This window comes from Carassius auratus, unplaced genomic scaffold (assembly GCF_003368295.1).
Source record: "Carassius auratus strain Wakin unplaced genomic scaffold, ASM336829v1 scaf_tig00035628, whole genome shotgun sequence".
Classification (NCBI taxonomy): Eukaryota; Metazoa; Chordata; class Actinopteri; order Cypriniformes; family Cyprinidae; genus Carassius; species Carassius auratus.
Window position 1 is genome coordinate 177,815 of NW_020526248.1, and position 18,787 is coordinate 196,601.

General features: G+C 37.7%; 1 protein-coding gene across 6 annotated transcripts in view; it reads left to right on the forward strand.

Moving 5' to 3' along the window:
* Positions 1–18,787, forward strand: part of LOC113082035 (extracellular sulfatase Sulf-1-like) — an 84,577-nt gene that overhangs the window by 57,931 nt on the left and 7,859 nt on the right. For all 6 annotated transcript variants that reach the window (XM_026253955.1, XM_026253954.1, XM_026253953.1 and 3 more), the window contains 10 exons: positions 4,277–4,505; positions 6,504–6,743; positions 7,894–8,045; positions 9,950–10,119; positions 12,333–12,483; positions 12,571–12,746; positions 13,303–13,431; positions 13,736–13,792; positions 16,125–16,260; positions 18,332–18,542. In XM_026253955.1, the coding sequence (XP_026109740.1) occupies positions 4,337–4,505; positions 6,504–6,743; positions 7,894–8,045; positions 9,950–10,119; positions 12,333–12,483; positions 12,571–12,746; positions 13,303–13,431; positions 13,736–13,792; positions 16,125–16,260; positions 18,332–18,542 (1,591 nt within the window). In that variant the 5' untranslated portion in view covers positions 4,277–4,336. The remainder of the gene's footprint in view (positions 1–4,276; positions 4,506–6,503; positions 6,744–7,893; positions 8,046–9,949; positions 10,120–12,332; positions 12,484–12,570; positions 12,747–13,302; positions 13,432–13,735; positions 13,793–16,124; positions 16,261–18,331; positions 18,543–18,787) is intronic.

Here is an 18,787-nt window from a genome sequence, read left to right on the forward strand (position 1 = left end):
TTTTTCAGGCTGGAGTTATTAATGTTATTTTCAAATTGCTGGAGGCACATCACACAATACTTTGTCTTGTAGTGTCACATGAGAATGTCAATGAAAGGATTCGTTTATCACTTTAATTTAAATACTGATGCTGAAATGTCAATCTAATTTCCACCATATAGACATAAAACAGATGATGGAAAGGAAGCATACGTCTGAATAAATGGTTGAGGGAACTCTTTATGTACTTTAAGGCCCTTAGCCCCTTTGCGTGCAAACATCGCTGACGGCCCCAGTTTATTATTGTTTCACTTTCACAGCACATTAAACATCACTGTCTTACTTTATCTGGACAAACTGTGCATCAATGGAAAGTTTAAAGACTCAAGCTTCGATATTTGACCAATATTTTGATAAAACATTGTTGCAGTGACAGATATTTAGTGATTTATGTCAGGAGTGCAAAATAATAAATCCGTATTATGCCACATTTTGAATAGAAATTCACAACTCACTCATATTCAGTCACGTCAAGAGCGGTTTATTTGTGTTCACATAGACTCACTGAACAGCGTCAATAAGGATTTACAGACCAAAAATGCATATCTGCGGAGATATATGGATATATTTACTGATGTTTACTTCATATTTCTTCAGACAGAATCGTCATTTCTATTCATTTTCCACGGATTTACGCGATCAGATGATAAACAGCCTCTCCCAGCGATCTCTGTGTGTGCGTGCAGTAGTCACAGCTCGTGCGGTGTGTGACTCAGACTCTGATTGGGTCTTTCAAACATCAATCTTAGAGTTTCATATCTGGACACCGCCCCATCGTGTCACATGCTTCCTGCACACTTCCTGGTAGTTATCTGGCCAAAACAACACTGAAACACCTCTGTACACAGAAAATATCCGAATAATAAACCCGCGATTACGATAGTAAAGCTTGGTATGAGAATTTCTTGAGATCTGGGGCGTTTTTATAAAAAAAATCGAAAATGTACATCGGAAATGCTAACTTGTGCAGCGATGAAAAAGGCTACAAATAACATATTTTTACAACAGTAAACGACCAAATTCCTCCCCTGATCGCTAAAGGAAGTTATTATAAACACTCGATCGGGGTTTAAAGTGAGTTTTGAGTAAAAGTGTACTAATAATTTCATAAATTGTCAGATGTAGCTTGATGCTAACGTTAGCACCAATGCTACTAATAGCAGGTGCTTTTATTCTTCATAATGCATTTTTGTCTCAATAATTCACGTAAGGTCGTAAGAAAATGTTTTGTTGTATTTTTATAGTAAGACTTTTGATAAATAAGGGCTAAATGCAAAGAGAGACTGAAGTGAGATCGCTGCTTTGTTGCTTTGTAAAGCCTGAAAAACCACAATCAAGGCTAATAAAGGTGGAATAAAAACAAAAGAATAATGATAAAAGAATAATGCGGATAATGTGTCATACTTGGCGGAGGTGTGAAAGAACCGTTTGGTGAGAACAATACAATCATGATTCGGGCAGTTTTCAACAGTGAAACATACACAAAGAGCACAGGAAAGTTTACATGTGAGATCTTACAGAGATGACAAGGGCCATAAATCAATCTGATTAGCCTTCTCTAAAAACACACATGACATGGCCTTAGAAAATATTTCATAAAATTCACAGTTTTACAGATTCGATTATGAAATTTTTTATGAAGTCTTGGAAGACTTGTGGCCTTAGCTACACTGTGTTTTCAAACTCATTTCCTACATCAACATTTTTTTAAATACATTTAAAACATATGTTTTTAATATTTTTATTTTTGTTTTTATGTTTGAGCTTATATATCTCTATTATCATAACAGTCTGAGTGATTCTGATTCCTGAACAGTAAACTTTAAAGTGTCAGCTTTGTGAACAAAGGTTGATTATGTATCTAGTCAGAAAGAATCATGAGCAGAAACCTTTTTATTTTGGGTATGTAATTTCGGTCTCCATGCCAAAAAAGGGGGGTTACTAGTAAGGGGTTAAGAGGTTTTCATGAGATCTGGAACTGTGTGTGTGTGTGTGTGTGTGTGTGTGTGTGTGTGTGTGTGTGTGTGTGTGTGTGTGTGTGTGTGTGTGTGTGTGTGTGTGCGTGTGTGTGTGTGTGTCTGTGCGTGTGTGTGTGAGTGCACATTCTGGTCTGACTGGACCCTGTCATCCCCAGCACCAGGGGTTTGTCTAAACAGCGCCAGTGTTTGCACAGTGCTGTCAGGGTGACTGGACCGACTATCCCTCGTGCTGCCAGTCTAAAATCCACTCTATCCAAAAAAGCATTTTGAGCCTCATTTGAGAGGCAGCCATTAAATGCACAGTGATGGAGGAAGGCAAGGACATGGTTTTTCGTTCAACAGCTCCTTATTATACATCATATGGCCCACCTCCTAAAATTGAAAATTGTTTACTCCCCTTCATGTTGCTTCAAATCCATATAACATAATTTTTTCACATTGGTATCAGTCATAAGCCGACAGTTCATAGTGATCACATCTGTCAAGATACAAAAAAAGAACTATGAAGACAAGGTAAAAGAAATGATATGTTTTCATAAATTATTGTAATTGTAAGTAATTTTGCAAATGTCATCAGAAGGGAGTACATTAAAAACTTTTGAATGTCAGATTTTGCCATTTTTCAAGCGAATAGCTTGTATCATTTACTGCACATTTTTGATGTAAAGTAATTTGTAATTGAATGAGGAAGACAATAAACATTAACAGAGCCATTCTCAGCATACTGGACTTGTTAAAGAGTGGACGTGTGCATATTTTAAAAGGAAATCATTATTTGCAGGTCGTTTGAAATAAGTTGTGGTTCTTTTACTGCTTTTTTTTAACTCCTTGAAATTCCTCTAAATTTTTTAATTTAATTTCCATTACATTTGCGACCATACCCATTTGTTTTTGTCTCCACAAATGTCCAAGAAATGGTTACGTCCTTGCTTTTTCATAATATGATTTTGCTTTACGCCACTAGATTTTCCTTCTTTCAAGTGGAGTATTGTTAGTCGGAATATGTGAATACATTGGCCTCGAGTTGATACTGTAAAACCAGTTCTGACTCTAATTTACTCATTTATTTCTTGACTCTCAACAGTCTTTGTAACAAGTATAAAATAACTATTGAACTCAGGTCAATTACTCTACCAAGCAAAATTATCAAGCCAACTGAATGGCATACGACGAGGCTTAGGTGCATATATGGCCATATTGTTTCACAGCTCATTGATCATAGACAAAGATCAGCATGGGACCACAAGCAATATGGTCCTCCATAAGGTTTATACAATAAACTTGCATAGAAATTGGGCTGGTATATCAATCACCCGGCTTTTATTTAGCCAATTGTCAGGAAAATGTAAATGACAAATTGCTTTACCTCATGCATTAGCACAAAAACTACAAGACTTAACGCCAGGACATGGGTTTGGGAAATGAAGCATGTCTATTGAATATGAATGATTACACAGAGTCATCTTTGCTGGTGTAGAGTGGATGCCATGCTGTGTAAAGGGGTCAGTTTGTAAACCTGCAACTGGCGACCACAGCACAAGGGTTAATGTAGCGGAACCCTCTTCCCCAAACTGCCTTCACTGGCTTTGTAATTCCCACTGGGTGTCCACTAGGGGTCACAAGCTTTGGGCCTTGTGACTGACAACATGGCCATAAAACATGATTGGCTGGGTGTGGGACAGTGCAGCCTTTAATAGCCAATGGCAAAGCTTTAATGGTACTGAAGGAGTGTGACTGATTAGAGAGAAAGAGCTGGCTTGTCTGCATACACGGAGAGAAACACTCAGGTCTTTCTGACTTCAAGAAAGTGTCTATAAATATGAGTACAGAACTAAAGTAAACATATTGGGCGTATGACTCCACATGTGACACTGCTAAGCTAAGGACATGACAGGTAGGGTTATGGAGTGTTTCAGTGTTCAGTAAGTTACAATTTTACAAAAAAACTTTTTGTACATTTATTTTAGTGGGTGGACATCCTGGAAATGTGTTGAACTTTCATTGCAAGGGTTGAGATTTTCTATAGTCTGTTGCTGTTCTTGTGGATGGATGTGAAACTAGATGACACTGAGCTTAAAAACAGATGCAAATAATTTATTAGAGGCTGCCGACAAGGATCTTGAGTTGTTGTTTGTCTCAAGAAGGAAGGAAAAGTAGTTCTTTTTAGTCTCTCCAATTTGTGTCAACTGTAGTAACGTTTGTTTTAAACTTTTTAGAACTCCAGTAGCATTAACATCTCTTTGCTCGTTTCTGAACAGATTGCGTTGTGAGGATTCCAGCCTTCTGATTCCTGTTCACACTCCCCGGTTTGCAGTCCCATGATGCAGCTGGTGAGCCTGGCCTGGATGATGGTCCTGGCCACCCCACTGGTCTGCTTTGGTTTCACCACACGTGGTCAGGGCCTGCGTGGGCGGGTTCAAGGTGACCGCCGAAACATCAGACCCAACATCATACTCATCATGACAGATGACCAGGATGTGGAGTTGGGTGAGTATACCAGATGTGATTCTTCATTAATGGTCCACCTGTACTGCAGACAAATGAGGTGGAGACCTCTCTTGAGGCTTGCAATATTATGAATATTGGGTGTTTGAATTTGCACTCTTCACTTCAATATTTGTGAGATGGATATCTTTAATAATGATAATAAGAATAATTTACTTATTTTTATTTTATTATTATTATTTTGTGGTGTTTCAAGTAGTGTTTGTTGACCATTTCCATTATGGCTTAAATAATTACTTACTGAGCATTCTAAAAATCAAGATATGTTTACTTGAAACAAAATTATTTTTCTTATTGAGTTTTCTCAATAAGTCAGTCAGATTTTTACATAAAACAAGAAAATTATCATCCACTGGGGTAAAAAAAAGTTAATGTTCTTTCCCATTTGGATTATGTGTATTTTTCTTACCACATTGGCAGATGTTTCTCTACTGAAAGGAATGACTTCATTTATGTTGTTGAATTGTTCATACTTTTTCATTTTGATTATATGAATGAATATGAATATTTACATGATTATCTGTTCTGGAAAACAAGACAAAAATACAAAGTATGAAAATCACTCTTCATTTCATTTTTTCATTTCATTTATTTATTCTCTTTTCATGGTAATGCAACACAAAATACCACAACAACAAACCAACAAACACACAAAAATACATTCCATGACAAGAAGAACAGGAGTAAGATGAAGAAAAAAAATCTTATAAACTCCTACCCCATTCTTATATTAAGAAAATTACAAATTAGATGGCCTCACTGACATGACAAAAAAAACAAAAAAACAAAAAAACAACAACGATGCAATAATGACGACTCCAGCAACAAAAACAATGACGAAACCATCATTGTTGTTATAGTTTTAATGATTTTCACATTCATCTTCGTACAAATTAAATATCTTCTGTTTATACTTATATTTAAATTGAAGAATATTTGAACAACATTTTAAATCATTTTCTAGAAAATTCAATTTTTTCACACCAGAAACTGAAACACACATTTGTTTGAGGGTATTTCCAGCAAAAGGTTGTTTAAAATCATTACTTCTTCTGCTTGTCTCAATATTTACAGTAAAAAGGGTTTGCAATCCATGTGGCAACAGGCAGTGTTTCGCTTTATGAACAACTAATAAAGTTTGTAAAGAAACTCTTAGTACTCTACTGGATAGATTATGTGGAAATGTCCATGCTGGTTTAAGGTAGCACTGGTCTGGCTGGTGGATCACCATAACCTACTCAACTGATGGTGTTGATTGACTGACATTATGACTTATGAAAGTCGGAAATGTTTAATCTTGATCTTGGAGGGTTATGTTCCTGCACAATTTGGCTCAAACACATCTACCTGGCAACCCTGAAGACCTCGATTAGCTGGTTCAGTGTTTATTTCTGGTTTAAGTTAAGCAAAGGCAATCTTGCTGGTTAAACTAGTTAAAACACCTTGTGGAAACATGTGCTTGTGACAGTCTAAGCAGGTTTTTTTTTCAGCAGGTTTGTCATTCGTCTTTTGTAGGAGATCTATTTAAGTTGTTCATTATTAACTCGGCCTTGGAAAGTAAAGTCTTAAGCCTTCTCCTGGGCGCATTAGCTTGCTTGCTTGTAAGTCTTCTTGATCTGCCAACCAAGTCAGTCTTGGTATCGATCCCATTTTGGTAAGCCTTACTGTTGTCACTGGATCAGGTTCCTTTCTCTGAGAGCATAACATCCAATAGGTTTCAATCTCAGACTGTCATCATAGGTTTGACCTATTTCCTCTTTTAATGTTTAATGGCTCCCCTCAGACATCTGAGAGGCTAAGGGCCTTAGTCCTGAAACCACAGCCAGTCGTTGCATTACCACAGAACTACAGGGATCCTTCTCCACATCAAACCACTATTAGGGCTATTTTTGACATCATGTTGTATATTAAGACATGTTGAGGTTTTAAATTATTAACCGTACTTTACTGAACATTTATTTGTCTTGCTTGGTGTGTCAGGCTCATTGCAGGTGATGAATAAAACTCGCAAGATCATGGAGGACGGTGGAACCTCATTTACAAATGCGTTTGTAACTACGCCCATGTGCTGTCCATCACGCTCTTCCATGCTGACTGGGAAGTATGTCCACAACCACAACACGTACACCAACAACGAAAACTGTTCCTCGCCTTCCTGGCAAGCTCAGCATGAGCCGCGCTCCTTTGCCGTTTATCTCAACAACACTGGATACAGGACAGGTAAGAAACAAAAGAGAGACAGACAAGCCATTCTGTCATTTAGAATAACTTTTATAATACCGTATTTTCCGGACTATAGGTCGCACTTTTTTTCATAGTTTGGCTGGTCCTGCGACTTATAGTCAGGTGCGACTTATTTATCAAAATTAATTTGACATGAACCAAGAGAAATGAACTAAGAGAAAACATTACCGTCTACAGCCACGAGAGGGCGCTCTATACTGTTCCTGTAGTCTACCACTGAGCAGCATAGAGCGCCCTCTCGCGGCTGGAGACGGTAATGTTTTCTCTTCGTTCTGGTTCTTAATAAATGCGACTTATAGTCCAGTGCGACTTGTATGTTTTTTCCTCATCATGACGTATTTTTGGACTGATGCGACTTATACTCAGGTGCGTCTTATAGTCTGAAAAATATGGTATATATAATTTTAGAATACTTTTTGTAACAATAGGAAAAGTCTGTCAATTTCGATAATTAATTTGTCCTTGCTAAATATATATATTTTTTTTTTTTTTACAAAACTTAGTGTGCATTAACTTTTTTGTGTAATATTAATCCATCAGTTTAAATATTGATATTAAAATAAGACCATTTTAGTTGGATACTGCAATTTTGCTGGGAAAAAAAGTGTGTATAATAAATTAAAAACAATGTTTAAATGTTTTGACCTTAAGGTCTTCATGAGGGAAAGAAAAAAGTGTTCTGCAATTTCACTAGAATTTTACCTTCACATCTGTTCCTAGAGGTCAAATAAGAGTTTAACAGGAATTTTCAATTTGTCTAATTTGTGGAAGCCAAGCATAGAGTAAAACGTGCCAATAGCCTTGTGCTGTGTGACTTGAGTGGCAGCACGTTCTGACCCTGAATACAAGGGTTCAGGCCTCACCACTGCCTGTGGTTTCCTGCTGATGTGTTAGTCTACAATGAGCTCTCCAGGGCAGACTGGCTGCTTGCCCAGCTCTTCTGGAAGATTTGTTGGCTTAGCTTAGAGGGGAAAGGGTAGAGGAGACGTATACAATGCAGAGACAGACATTTACAGGTATTATTCAAAGGCAGTGTTATGAGACGCTTGTAAATGATCATTTTAGACTTTGTGTCGACCTCACTGAACATGGATTCATGTTTGTTTTTCTTCATTTTGTCCCACAGCTTTCTTTGGGAAGTACCTCAATGAGTACAACGGCAGCTACATCCCACCTGGGTGGCGCGAATGGGTGGGGCTGATCAAAAATTCCCGTTTCTATAATTACACCGTCTGTCGGAATGGGAACAAGGAGAAGCACGGCGCGGATTATGCCAAGGTATGTGCTCCTGGTAACATAAGTTCACAGCCCAGTCAAAATGCCAAAGATTTCTTTTAAACTCTATTTACAGTTTATGTTCAATTGTATGCAACTACTTTCGGGCCTCTAATTACATCTAAAATTTCTGTTAACTCCACATGGAATGTGGTTAGGTTAAAGGGGGTGTGAGGAGTTACATCTTCTGAATCATCATCAAAAAAAAAAAAACATGGTAAAATAGAGTCAATGTCCTATGTGCAAAGTTCCTTTTGGAAACAACTACAGTTCTGATGATTTGACAGGTTGGACATTTGGACTAAGCTCAGATTTCTTACTATTTTTGCAGGAAATATTATGTCATTTGTACACAGTTTTTAAGTCAACATTTTAGCACAACATTTAATAAGCCAAGGTATGCAAATTTAACAAGCAATGCAGCATATAATACTATACAATTACTGTATGATACTGCTGTATATCATAGCCATGGTTCACAGTACGCTGAATGGCAAGATGTGAAGTGATAATGGCTTTTGCCATCCTTGTGCAAGACATTCAGTATGAGCAAAGTGAAAAAAATCCAAGTTTAAAGGGTTCAATTTGACATGGCCACGTTCTTTCTCTATAGTGTTTTGGAGCTGCTGTCAAAATAAGCTTTTGGAGTTTCTCAGGTAGCCTGTTTTTAGGGAATGTGGAATTTTTGCTGAGGTTTCATGGTTTGGGCATAAATTGGCTTGGAGGCGGTCTTAGGGATGAGCAAATAAATATTTGGACTGTTAATCGGATGTCAATTACCTGCTTGAATTCCCACAAGTGGAAAGGCACAAGAGGGTGAAGGTTTCTCCATGAGGTTTACAGAAATTTTGTTTGCTATAGTAGGTGTTCAAGTGGTTCCTGGAGACCATTAGGAACATTTATGTTCCGGTTTACATTTTGAAATGTAATGCTAAAAAGGAATCAATAAGAACCGTAAGCAGAGATATGAAGGTTTATAAATATTTCCTCAAAGTTTGCACCAAAAATGATTCTCATTATTGAAGAATGTCACACTCTTTATATTAGCTGTAGACTTTTAGTCCTGTTTAGTCAATAAGTAAGAATTTAGACAATAAAAACTCACAATAAGAATGTGTTGCAAAGGCAGAGATTGTGCAATCAGTCCAAGATCTTTAATGTATTAGTTATTTAAGGTACATTCAGATTCTGTTTCACTGACACATTCAAGATGATACTGTTTTGATTTCCAAAATAAACAAACATGCTGGTTAAAAAATGGTTTTGTACAACAGAGAACCTGACATTGATGTGTTTTGCTGTAATGCTGAGGAACAAGGTCCACTGAGCACATCTCTAAACAATAACTTGCACGAGACGTTCACTCCCACAGATGCTGGTAGCTGCACGTTTTAGCAATGGGGAGGGTGGGGTGTGGGTTTGGAGACTTTCCCACAACCAGCCCAGACCAGGAGCACTGCCATCTAAGGGCTTACAACTTCCACATCACATGATTTTTTACCCCCCAAGCCCTTGTGCACATTCCTCCTGCTGCATCATAGCAGTAAGATTGAGACCGCAGTGTTGTCATAACACCAGACTCATGGAGGGCTAAGACCCTCTGTTAACATTGAGTGAAGCCATCAACGCCCTAATCATGCTCAAAACTGAGTTGTGAGCATCATGCCATTAGTTCTGTTGTTGTAGGTAATGTCAGTGTGTGTGTGTATATGTGTATATATATATATATATATATATATATATATATATATATATATATAAATATATTCAATAATCAAAATAAATAGGGAAAAAAACTTCTTGTCCCTAGCTTTATTCTTTCAAGCTGTGAAAGAAGCATAACCATGTGAAGAGCATTCACTTTATGCATGATTTTTTTATTATTATTATTATTCTGCATGTTCCAGGACTACTTCACTGATCTGATTACCAACGACAGCATCAGCTATTTCCGAATGTCCAAGCGCATGTACCCGCATCGGCCGGTGATGATGGTGATCAGTCATGCAGCGCCTCATGGCCCGGAGGATTCAGCACCCCAGTACTCCGAGCTCTTCCCAAACGCTTCCCAGCACATGTGAGTGACTCTCAGAGCTGAACTCAGTCTATCCTGTCTGAGAGATTGTTGAGTCTAGATATTTTTATTTCTCTGTATGTATTCATAATAGGATATTCCAAGGGACACATTTTTTAGTAGAACAGTAGCATTCCAAGCAGATCACTTTCCTTTAAAAGTATTTTAAACCATTATAATTTGGCTTGCAGGTAAATATAAGTTTATAGCTTTAGGAATTTTTGTGGCCTCATATTTTTGGAAATGTCATTTAAACTAAACTCTTAAGAGATGACACTGAAATGCACTTCACATATGACTCCACCACCCTGAAACTAGAGTGATTTATCATCCAAGTAAAGTTCTGGCACATGCCAAGTAAGATGATGGGGGATGAGATTTTTATGATCCTCACTCCGGGTGCCAAGACCTTGTTGGGTTCACTGCACTATCATCAGTTTCGTGGCTAAGTTCCTATTCCACAAACAGTGTTGTGGCAACAGGCCATCCATCTCCAAGTCCTTAACATCCCAGGCATGTCAGGATCCTGGTCAGGGCGACATCACACTTTTGTCCCTCAGGCCTATCCATTTCTTTCTACTTGTCTTCCTACGCAAAATTCTGGCACTTCTCATATCAATCATGCCTTTCACTATGTAGGTTTGGGGAATGCATTGTCTTAGAAGACCCTTTTGTGTTATTAATATCTTTTTAAGTGCATGGGCTCTGAATAGATCACACTTGGATACCCCAGGGTTCACATCGGCTGGCAAGTCGCTCTGGTGCCGAAAGGGTTGCCTGGGAAGTTGTGCCAAATATACAGGGAAGCAGATGGCAGGCACAGGTTTCATTCTGGATTGCTGCAGCAGGGTTTTAGACACTTTTTGTGTTTTATTTATCATCGGCGTAAAAAAGAACACAAGCACACTCATCCAAAATACCAAAATAATGTGCTCAACCACATTACTTTCTGTGCTTATGTATTTTCTTTTATTTATATTTTAGATATTTATTTTACTAAAGTTATAATATATAAATACATTTTTTATTATATTTTACTTAATTATATTTTATTGAAGTAAAATATATAAATTAATAAATTATTTATACTTTTATTATATTTTTATTTCTTTTTGTATTTTATATTTTATTAAAGTAGTTAAATGTACATAAATTGATAAATAATTAAATTATTTGTTTTACCTATTATTATTATTATTATTATTATTTGTTTTTTATTATTATTATTTTTTTATAGACTCTACTTCATCTGTCTTTGTTCTTAATTTGCATAATAAAAAAATCATACTAGGTGTCCCTGCTAGAGTCATTATGTAAAAGTTAAATAAAGCCACAGATGATTTTCTTGCCAGTCTGGAAGAAAAGCATAATATAACCCTGTGAGCTTTGTAATGTGGTAATTGATACAAATAATCTCAAAAGCATGAAGTCTGCATTGCCGTTTTATCTCAAAGACAATCATTCTCTACCCTACTTTGTGGCAGGTGTCGAATCTGGACTAATTCTATCCTTTGACCTCCAAATTCTAAATTTGCTCTACCTACGTATGTGAAGAGCCAGGTTTCTTTTGTGGGGTGTATTAGTTTGCCTTGCTAGCTGGGTGAAGAGTTCAGTGAGCGGACAAAGGCGGACTGAGGAGGAGAGGGCAGAAGCTGTCCACTCAGACAAAATGGAGCTTGCCTGTGACCATCATTCATTATGACACTAGGCACAAGAGTCTGGTCTGGAAAGCAAAAGAAGGCCATGTCTTTCAGCTGTGGAGAAAGGCCAACTGCAGTCAACAGGTGGCCATCTCATAGCCGTAGCTCCACAAACAAGTCCGTAGCCTCCTGTTTACCCAGCTTTTAATTCTCTACTTCAAATGCAAATGAGTTATAGCCCTGTCTTTGCTGGACTTATTACAAACTTTATTTTGGGCCCAGAGGCTGGGGAAGCTATTATTTTTCTTAAGCATGTGCCAACCCTCAAGCGATTAAACGCTGCCAAGAATCCCTGAGACTCTCAGCATGGTGTGAGGAGAGATGGAGAGCGAGCCCAAGAAAAACACCTAGCGAGGAGAATTAGTATGTTTCCGTGGAGGGGGAGGGCAACTGCTGTTATTGATGCTTGTCAAATAAGTTATACAGCAGGCAGCTCCAACAACCACAAGTGGTTGTGAAATGGCAGACAGGTGTGTGTGTGTTCCTCACAGTGGCATGTTGTGCTTATTCACGCAGAACTCCCAGCTATAACTATGCACCAAACATGGATAAACACTGGATCATGCAGTACACCGGCCCGATGAAGCCGATTCACATGGAGTTCACCAACTACCTGCACAGGAAGAGGCTCCAGACGCTGATGTCTGTAGATGACTCTGTGGAAAAGGTCAGTGGTTTATGCGTTCTTGCTCCAAAATCTGGGTATTTAACAGACTTTGTATATGAATGGAAAGTAAATGTGTTTCCTTTACAGATATATAATGTCCTGGTCGATACCGGGGAGCTGGATAATACCTATATCATTTACACAGCTGATCATGGTTACCACATTGGCCAGTTTGGCCTTGTCAAGGGCAAGTCTATGCCCTATGATTTTGACATCAGAGTACCGTTTTTTGTCAGAGGTCCTGATGTGGAACCAGGGGCAAGGTAAAATCAACTTCTATTTGAAATGTACAATTTGTACAATATAATTTCTTTCCACACTTTATCTCTAACTGTATATTTCTATGTTAAAATTTGATTGACATTAATAAAAATAAATATATATAAATAAAAATAAATATTTACAATTGTAATATTATATATTTTAAATTATATTTATAATTCTAATTTTATTTATTAGCATTATATTATACTATAATGCACATTTAGCAATTTTCACAAATTAAAATATATACATTTATATACTTATATTAATATGTTTAATTATTAAACTTAAAATTATTAATCTATTTAAAAATAAATGTAACTTTGTATACAATTTCACACTTTTGAAAATATATTTGTATACAATTATTTATTAATGTATATATTCACATTTTATATAGTTATGCATGTTAAAAATATATAAATTGACTGTATGTGTATGCACAATATATATAAAATGTTACTAGCAATAATGTAGTATAATACACGTCGTATATAGAATTTCTTTCACAATACACAAAACACATAAAACATAACATTTTGTGTTACTCCGCAGGAACAACCATCTTGTGCTAAACATTGATCTCGCACCCACAATCCTGGACATAGCTGGCCTGGACACTCCACCTGATATGGATGGCAGATCTGTCCTGAAGCTTCTGGAGCAGGAAAAGAATGGGAATAGGTGAGCTCAATCCTCTCCATGAACACATTCCCAGTGTAATAAATGGTTGCGTAGTATCTGTTTATTGCTTTTAATTCAACTGAGTTGGGTTTAACGGTTTGTGAACATTTGGAGTACATTTATAAGGGGTTTCTGGCAGGTAAAGAATGCTGGAAATGCTCTGGGGTCGTTGCCACTCATGATGGCAGGAGATATTGAGCAGATTAAGCGGTCCTAATTCAGGCCAAGCTAAACATCTGCTTATGGTATGCAAATTACACAAAGACTGAGAGGGAAATAAAATATTGATATTTTCGTATTGCAGATTCAAGCCCAACCGGAAACCCAAAGTCTGGCGGGACACATTCCTCGTGGAGCGGGGGTAAGGCAAACATTATCCCCTCTCTCCTCAATCATACTATAAAATCACTACAGAATGAATGTGTAAAAATATAAATGTAAAGTATACATTTTAATTGATTTATTTTGTACGGGAGGCTCACTGCATACAATTCAAACCATTCCAGTATTTCACTGCCAATAGATAAGATCAGAAGTATGTATTATGATTTTATGAATCCATTGCACAACCATCCTTCTTCCTTGACGTCTCTTGGTTCAAGTTCACCTAAAAATTTTGGAAAATATCACAAAAGTATTCTTATTTACCCAAAATACCATTAACAATCACTACAGCATCACTGTAAGTTCAGACATTCCTCGATCAAATATGTTCTCAGGAGCTCAGCTATTCAGATGACAGCTTTAGACTCTCATTATCAGATATGTTTCAGTAACCTAGGACACTCACGACAGAAACAATCCTTCCCCGGGGGAAATATATGATATTACCAGTGGTATCAGACTCAAATTTGATATGTGTGCATAGCATTTCCCTTGATTTCTGTGACTGATGTGAGGAATTTTGGTATGGTATTGAGGTTACTCTATTTAACTTATGCTGCCTTTGTGCGGCCATTGCACACAATCTCTATATATTGTATCTGTGGCCGTGGGCACAACCACTCTGCTGTCTCAGTCTAACATTCCTTGTGTCACTCACAGAGAGCTGTCAGTCTGTGTAATGGCATATTACCACTCCCACAGTCAGCCCGTGCTTTGTTTGTGCTTAAGGCTAAGTGAAAGAAGGGTTTTTTTTAGGAATGGCGCAATCATAAAGCACATCGTTGATCAGTGCAGGCTGTTGCTTCTGTGACTCAGTAACTGTTGTGTATGAAGCCAGATCACGGACTCGAAGCATGTTTATACAAAAATGCCATTAATTCAACCTGTTTTGCACTGTTACGACAGCTCTCATTTTGTGAGAATCAGATTAGCGACTACTTCATTAATCAGCTTTAGTGAAATCATGCAGAACACTTCATTTCCCTTACAGGCGGAGGTTAATTTGGAACAGGAATGATTTGTAATGTTCCAGCTCTTTATATATATGACACATGCTAATATTTAAGTGTAAAAATGTAAATGAACAATTAAATATGTATTATTGAGTTTCATAAAATACTTTAATTCAGGCTTTTTGATGGACTGCATTCATTTCTTGACTAGGCAACCAGAATCACCAGCTTTTTAAGTTCTCTGAGTTTACAGAATCCTAATTCTACCTTTTATGATTTGTTTTTATGGCTTGGCTTGATGGAATAATTCACTCAAAAATGTAAATGTGTGAAAATGTACTCACCCTCAGGCCATTCAAGATAGAGATCGGTAGATCAGTTTGTTTCTTTATTGGAACAGATTTGGAAAAATGTAGCAGTACTTCACCTGCTCACCAATGGATCCTTTACAGTGGATGGGTGCCGTCCGAATGAGAGTCCAACGGCTGATAAAACATCACAATAATCCACAAACTGCATGTTTGCAACAAACAAATCCATTATTAAGACATCCAAAACAGTTATAAATGTCCCAAACAGTTAAAACACCTTAATGAAAAAAAAAAAAAAAACATTTTCAAGGTTTTAATTGATGGACTGGGGTCATGTGGATTATATGTAAATTATTGTGCTGTGTACATGTACATTATCAACTGTTTGAACACTCATTCTGATGGTACCCATTCACAACAGAGGATCCATTAGTAAGCAAGTGATGTAATGCTAATTATACTCAAACCTGTTCAAATAAAGAAACAAAATGCAGTCACACTTTAGTTTGGTGACCAATTCTGACTATTAACTATTTTTTTTCCACAATAAATAGTAACATAGTTGTTAAATTCAGGCATGAAGTCGGATTAAGAGATCTAACACTTGGTCATGCAAAGTAAGGCATTAAGTGTTTTATACGAGCTTATAAACAGCCAACATCCTAGAAATGTGCATTCTAATAAGCAACGATATAATAGTGACAATCAGTCCCTAAACTGAAGTGTTACTCAAACCACATCTTGGATGGTCTGAGAGCAAGTAAATTAAGAAAATTCTCATTTTTGAGTGAACTATTCTTTTTTTTTATCTAATGGAACTAACTACAGCTAGATCCAGAGGAAAGATATATCATGGGGATCTGGGCCACACTGTTGTTTGTGTGCTGTGTAAACTTTAATGCTCTCCACATATTAGTTATGAGATGCTGACCTGGGTGGGGCAGCCGGCTATGTTTTCCAGGCTTCCGAAACTTCAGTAAGGCTGACTTTAAACCAACTTTAAACCGTGGCCTAGCAACTCACCAAAGCACATTTGTTATTCCAGCAAAATCCTGCGCAAGAAAGATGACTCAGGAGGCAACTTGGACACACAACACTCCAACAGCTTACCCAAGTACAAGAAGCTGGAGGAGGTGTGTCAGCAGGCAGAGTATCAGACGCCCTGCGAACAACCAGGACAGGTATAAAGTCAAATAAACACATGCATTACTCTTTTTGTCACCTACTGTCTATATACATTTTTCCTTTATGAATTTGCATGCATATGCACAATATTTGCTATCAAACATTCAAGTGGTCTCAACCTGGACCTTGTTTGCTTTACTAGGGGTTTGAACCAGAGTGTTTATGCACTAAGAAATGCTTTTTGCCCCAACCTTAAATCATGATTGAACACATTTATATGCACCTTCAGCACGAAACCTGAGATTGGTGTGTATGGCTCACAGTCAAGTATGAGTATGAGTGGTGCCACTGTAATTGAAACTGATATTTACAACAAATTAAAGATAATTAGAGATTGGCCATAGCTTTCTTTCATCAGCACAGTGTGTGCCTGCTCCAGCAGACCCTCTGTGGCATGGAAATGAATCAAAGAGGGCTGAACATTACAAATTGGTACAATTTCAGGTGTAAATGCAGACAATATTTCAAGGACTGTAGTAATGCAAACCAGATTCTTTTTTTGGTCAAGTGAAGTGTTTTGCTGCAACACTTTGACAGGAAATTTGATTGAATGCAGAAAAGTTGTTGGAATAACACATGGGTTTCAGTCTTCTTTAGTCCAGTCACCTGCCAGAACAAAGTTGAAGACGTTTTGGAGAAAGATCCCAACATATTTTTATGAATAGACCTCAAATCTTTACTGGTCAACATGAAATAAGAGTTGATGCCATTTGCATCTAATCAAATAACCTTATCTTATAGTATATCAGATATATTTTTCTTTCAAAAATATATATAAAAAAGAAAATTCTTACTGACCCGATGGTGGGATGTTTTGGTAACACTTTAGAATAGGTAACACCTATTAGTTGCTTATTAGCATGCATATCACTAGAGTATTAGCAATGTATTAGTGCTAATTGAGAACATATTAATGCCTTATTCTACTTGACCTTATTCTACATCCCTAATCATACCCAATACCTAAACCTAACAACTACCTTACTAACTATTAAAAGAATTTATTGAGAGAAATGTCATAGTTAATAGTTAACAAGTGTTACCTATTCTAAAGTGTTACCGATGTTTTTAATAAGTACGGCAGCGTTTGCTACTGCCGTTGTTTTCCTGTGCAATCCACTATTTTTGAGGCCTGTCAATGTTTAATTGTTGAGCACAGACAAAACTTCTAGTTATGTTCTACTGCTTCCATCCCAAGTCTTAGCTTGAGTAGAGTAGCAGTATCTGTTTTTCAAATATACTCTTGCTTTTTCTTTGACTAGTGGGAATGTGTTGAAAAGCCTCGCAAAGACGGCTTTAGCACAGTCCTACCGGCTGTAGTGGGGTCAATGAGGGCAGTGTGTTTGATTGAAGCTGTGTGAAAGTTTATGTCAGTTTCTTCCTGAGTCTGAGTCAGCCATTCAAGTAGCGAGGCTTCACATAGTTGGCTGTGGCGCTGTTTGCTTATATCTGTTTGACTTCTGGATATTTGGAGCCAGTCTTTCTCTCTCTTTCTCTCTGTGTGTGAGTGGATGTGAGGTACAAGAAATGCTCAACGTGTTTTAGTGTGTTTGGCTACTATGTCTGGTGGAACTAAATGAGTGAAAGTGCTCAAGCAAGTTTTGGCTAACTCCATTTTGGTTTACCGCCCTTTAAACAAACACCCTTGCTGCGAACAGATACAGCATCACCCGCAGATACATAAACTCAGTGATGGGACTCCAGAGCTTCTCAGGAAATCAGAACAGGGTCGTGGCCATTGTTTGGATAAGGTTTCCCATAGCACATGTCTGAGCTGTGGTCAGCTTGCAAAGCAAACAGCTCTGCGAGATTAGGAGATTAAGTCTAAATTGGCTTCTGATTGCTTTTTCATGGGAAGAATTGTGAGGTGGCCGTGCGATTGTGAATTAATAGGATTACTCTACAGATGCAGATGTTTGACCACTAAGTTCACCGTTCACAGACAGAAGATTAATTTCATTCATGAAACAGCTGTGGTTATGCAAATGAGGTGGTTCTTGTATAATAAGTGGTTAGGCAAACAAAGATGTCTACCCACAACCTGAATTCCCGTCCTTTTTGTTACAGAAATGGCACTGTGTGGAGGAGGTCAGTGGGAAGTGGCGTTTGCAGAAGTGTAAGGGCTCTCTGAAGGAAGGATCCAAGAAGAGGGCGAGGAGTCTGCGCTCTCGAAGCTACGACAGCCGCGAGAAAAACTGCCACTGCGGAGACCGGCCTTACAAATCTGCCAAAGCAGCACGGCGGGCGCAGAGACAGTTTGCCCAGAGCAGTAATCCACGTAAGTATATGCACTCAAATGAGGAGGACGGATTACTTTGCTGTTCAAGACTGTATAGACAAACACTGGACCTTTTAGACTAGGTCTGGAAGTCATTCACTTGTCGCCGCCTACTGGTTTAATGATGCAGCCTACAGGAACGGTCAATTAGCAAATCAATAGCGTGAAGAGATTCAAAAGTTTTGAGTCACTGGGAAGAATTTCACTTTTCACTTCTAAAGGGAAGGAACATTGAAACGGTATCT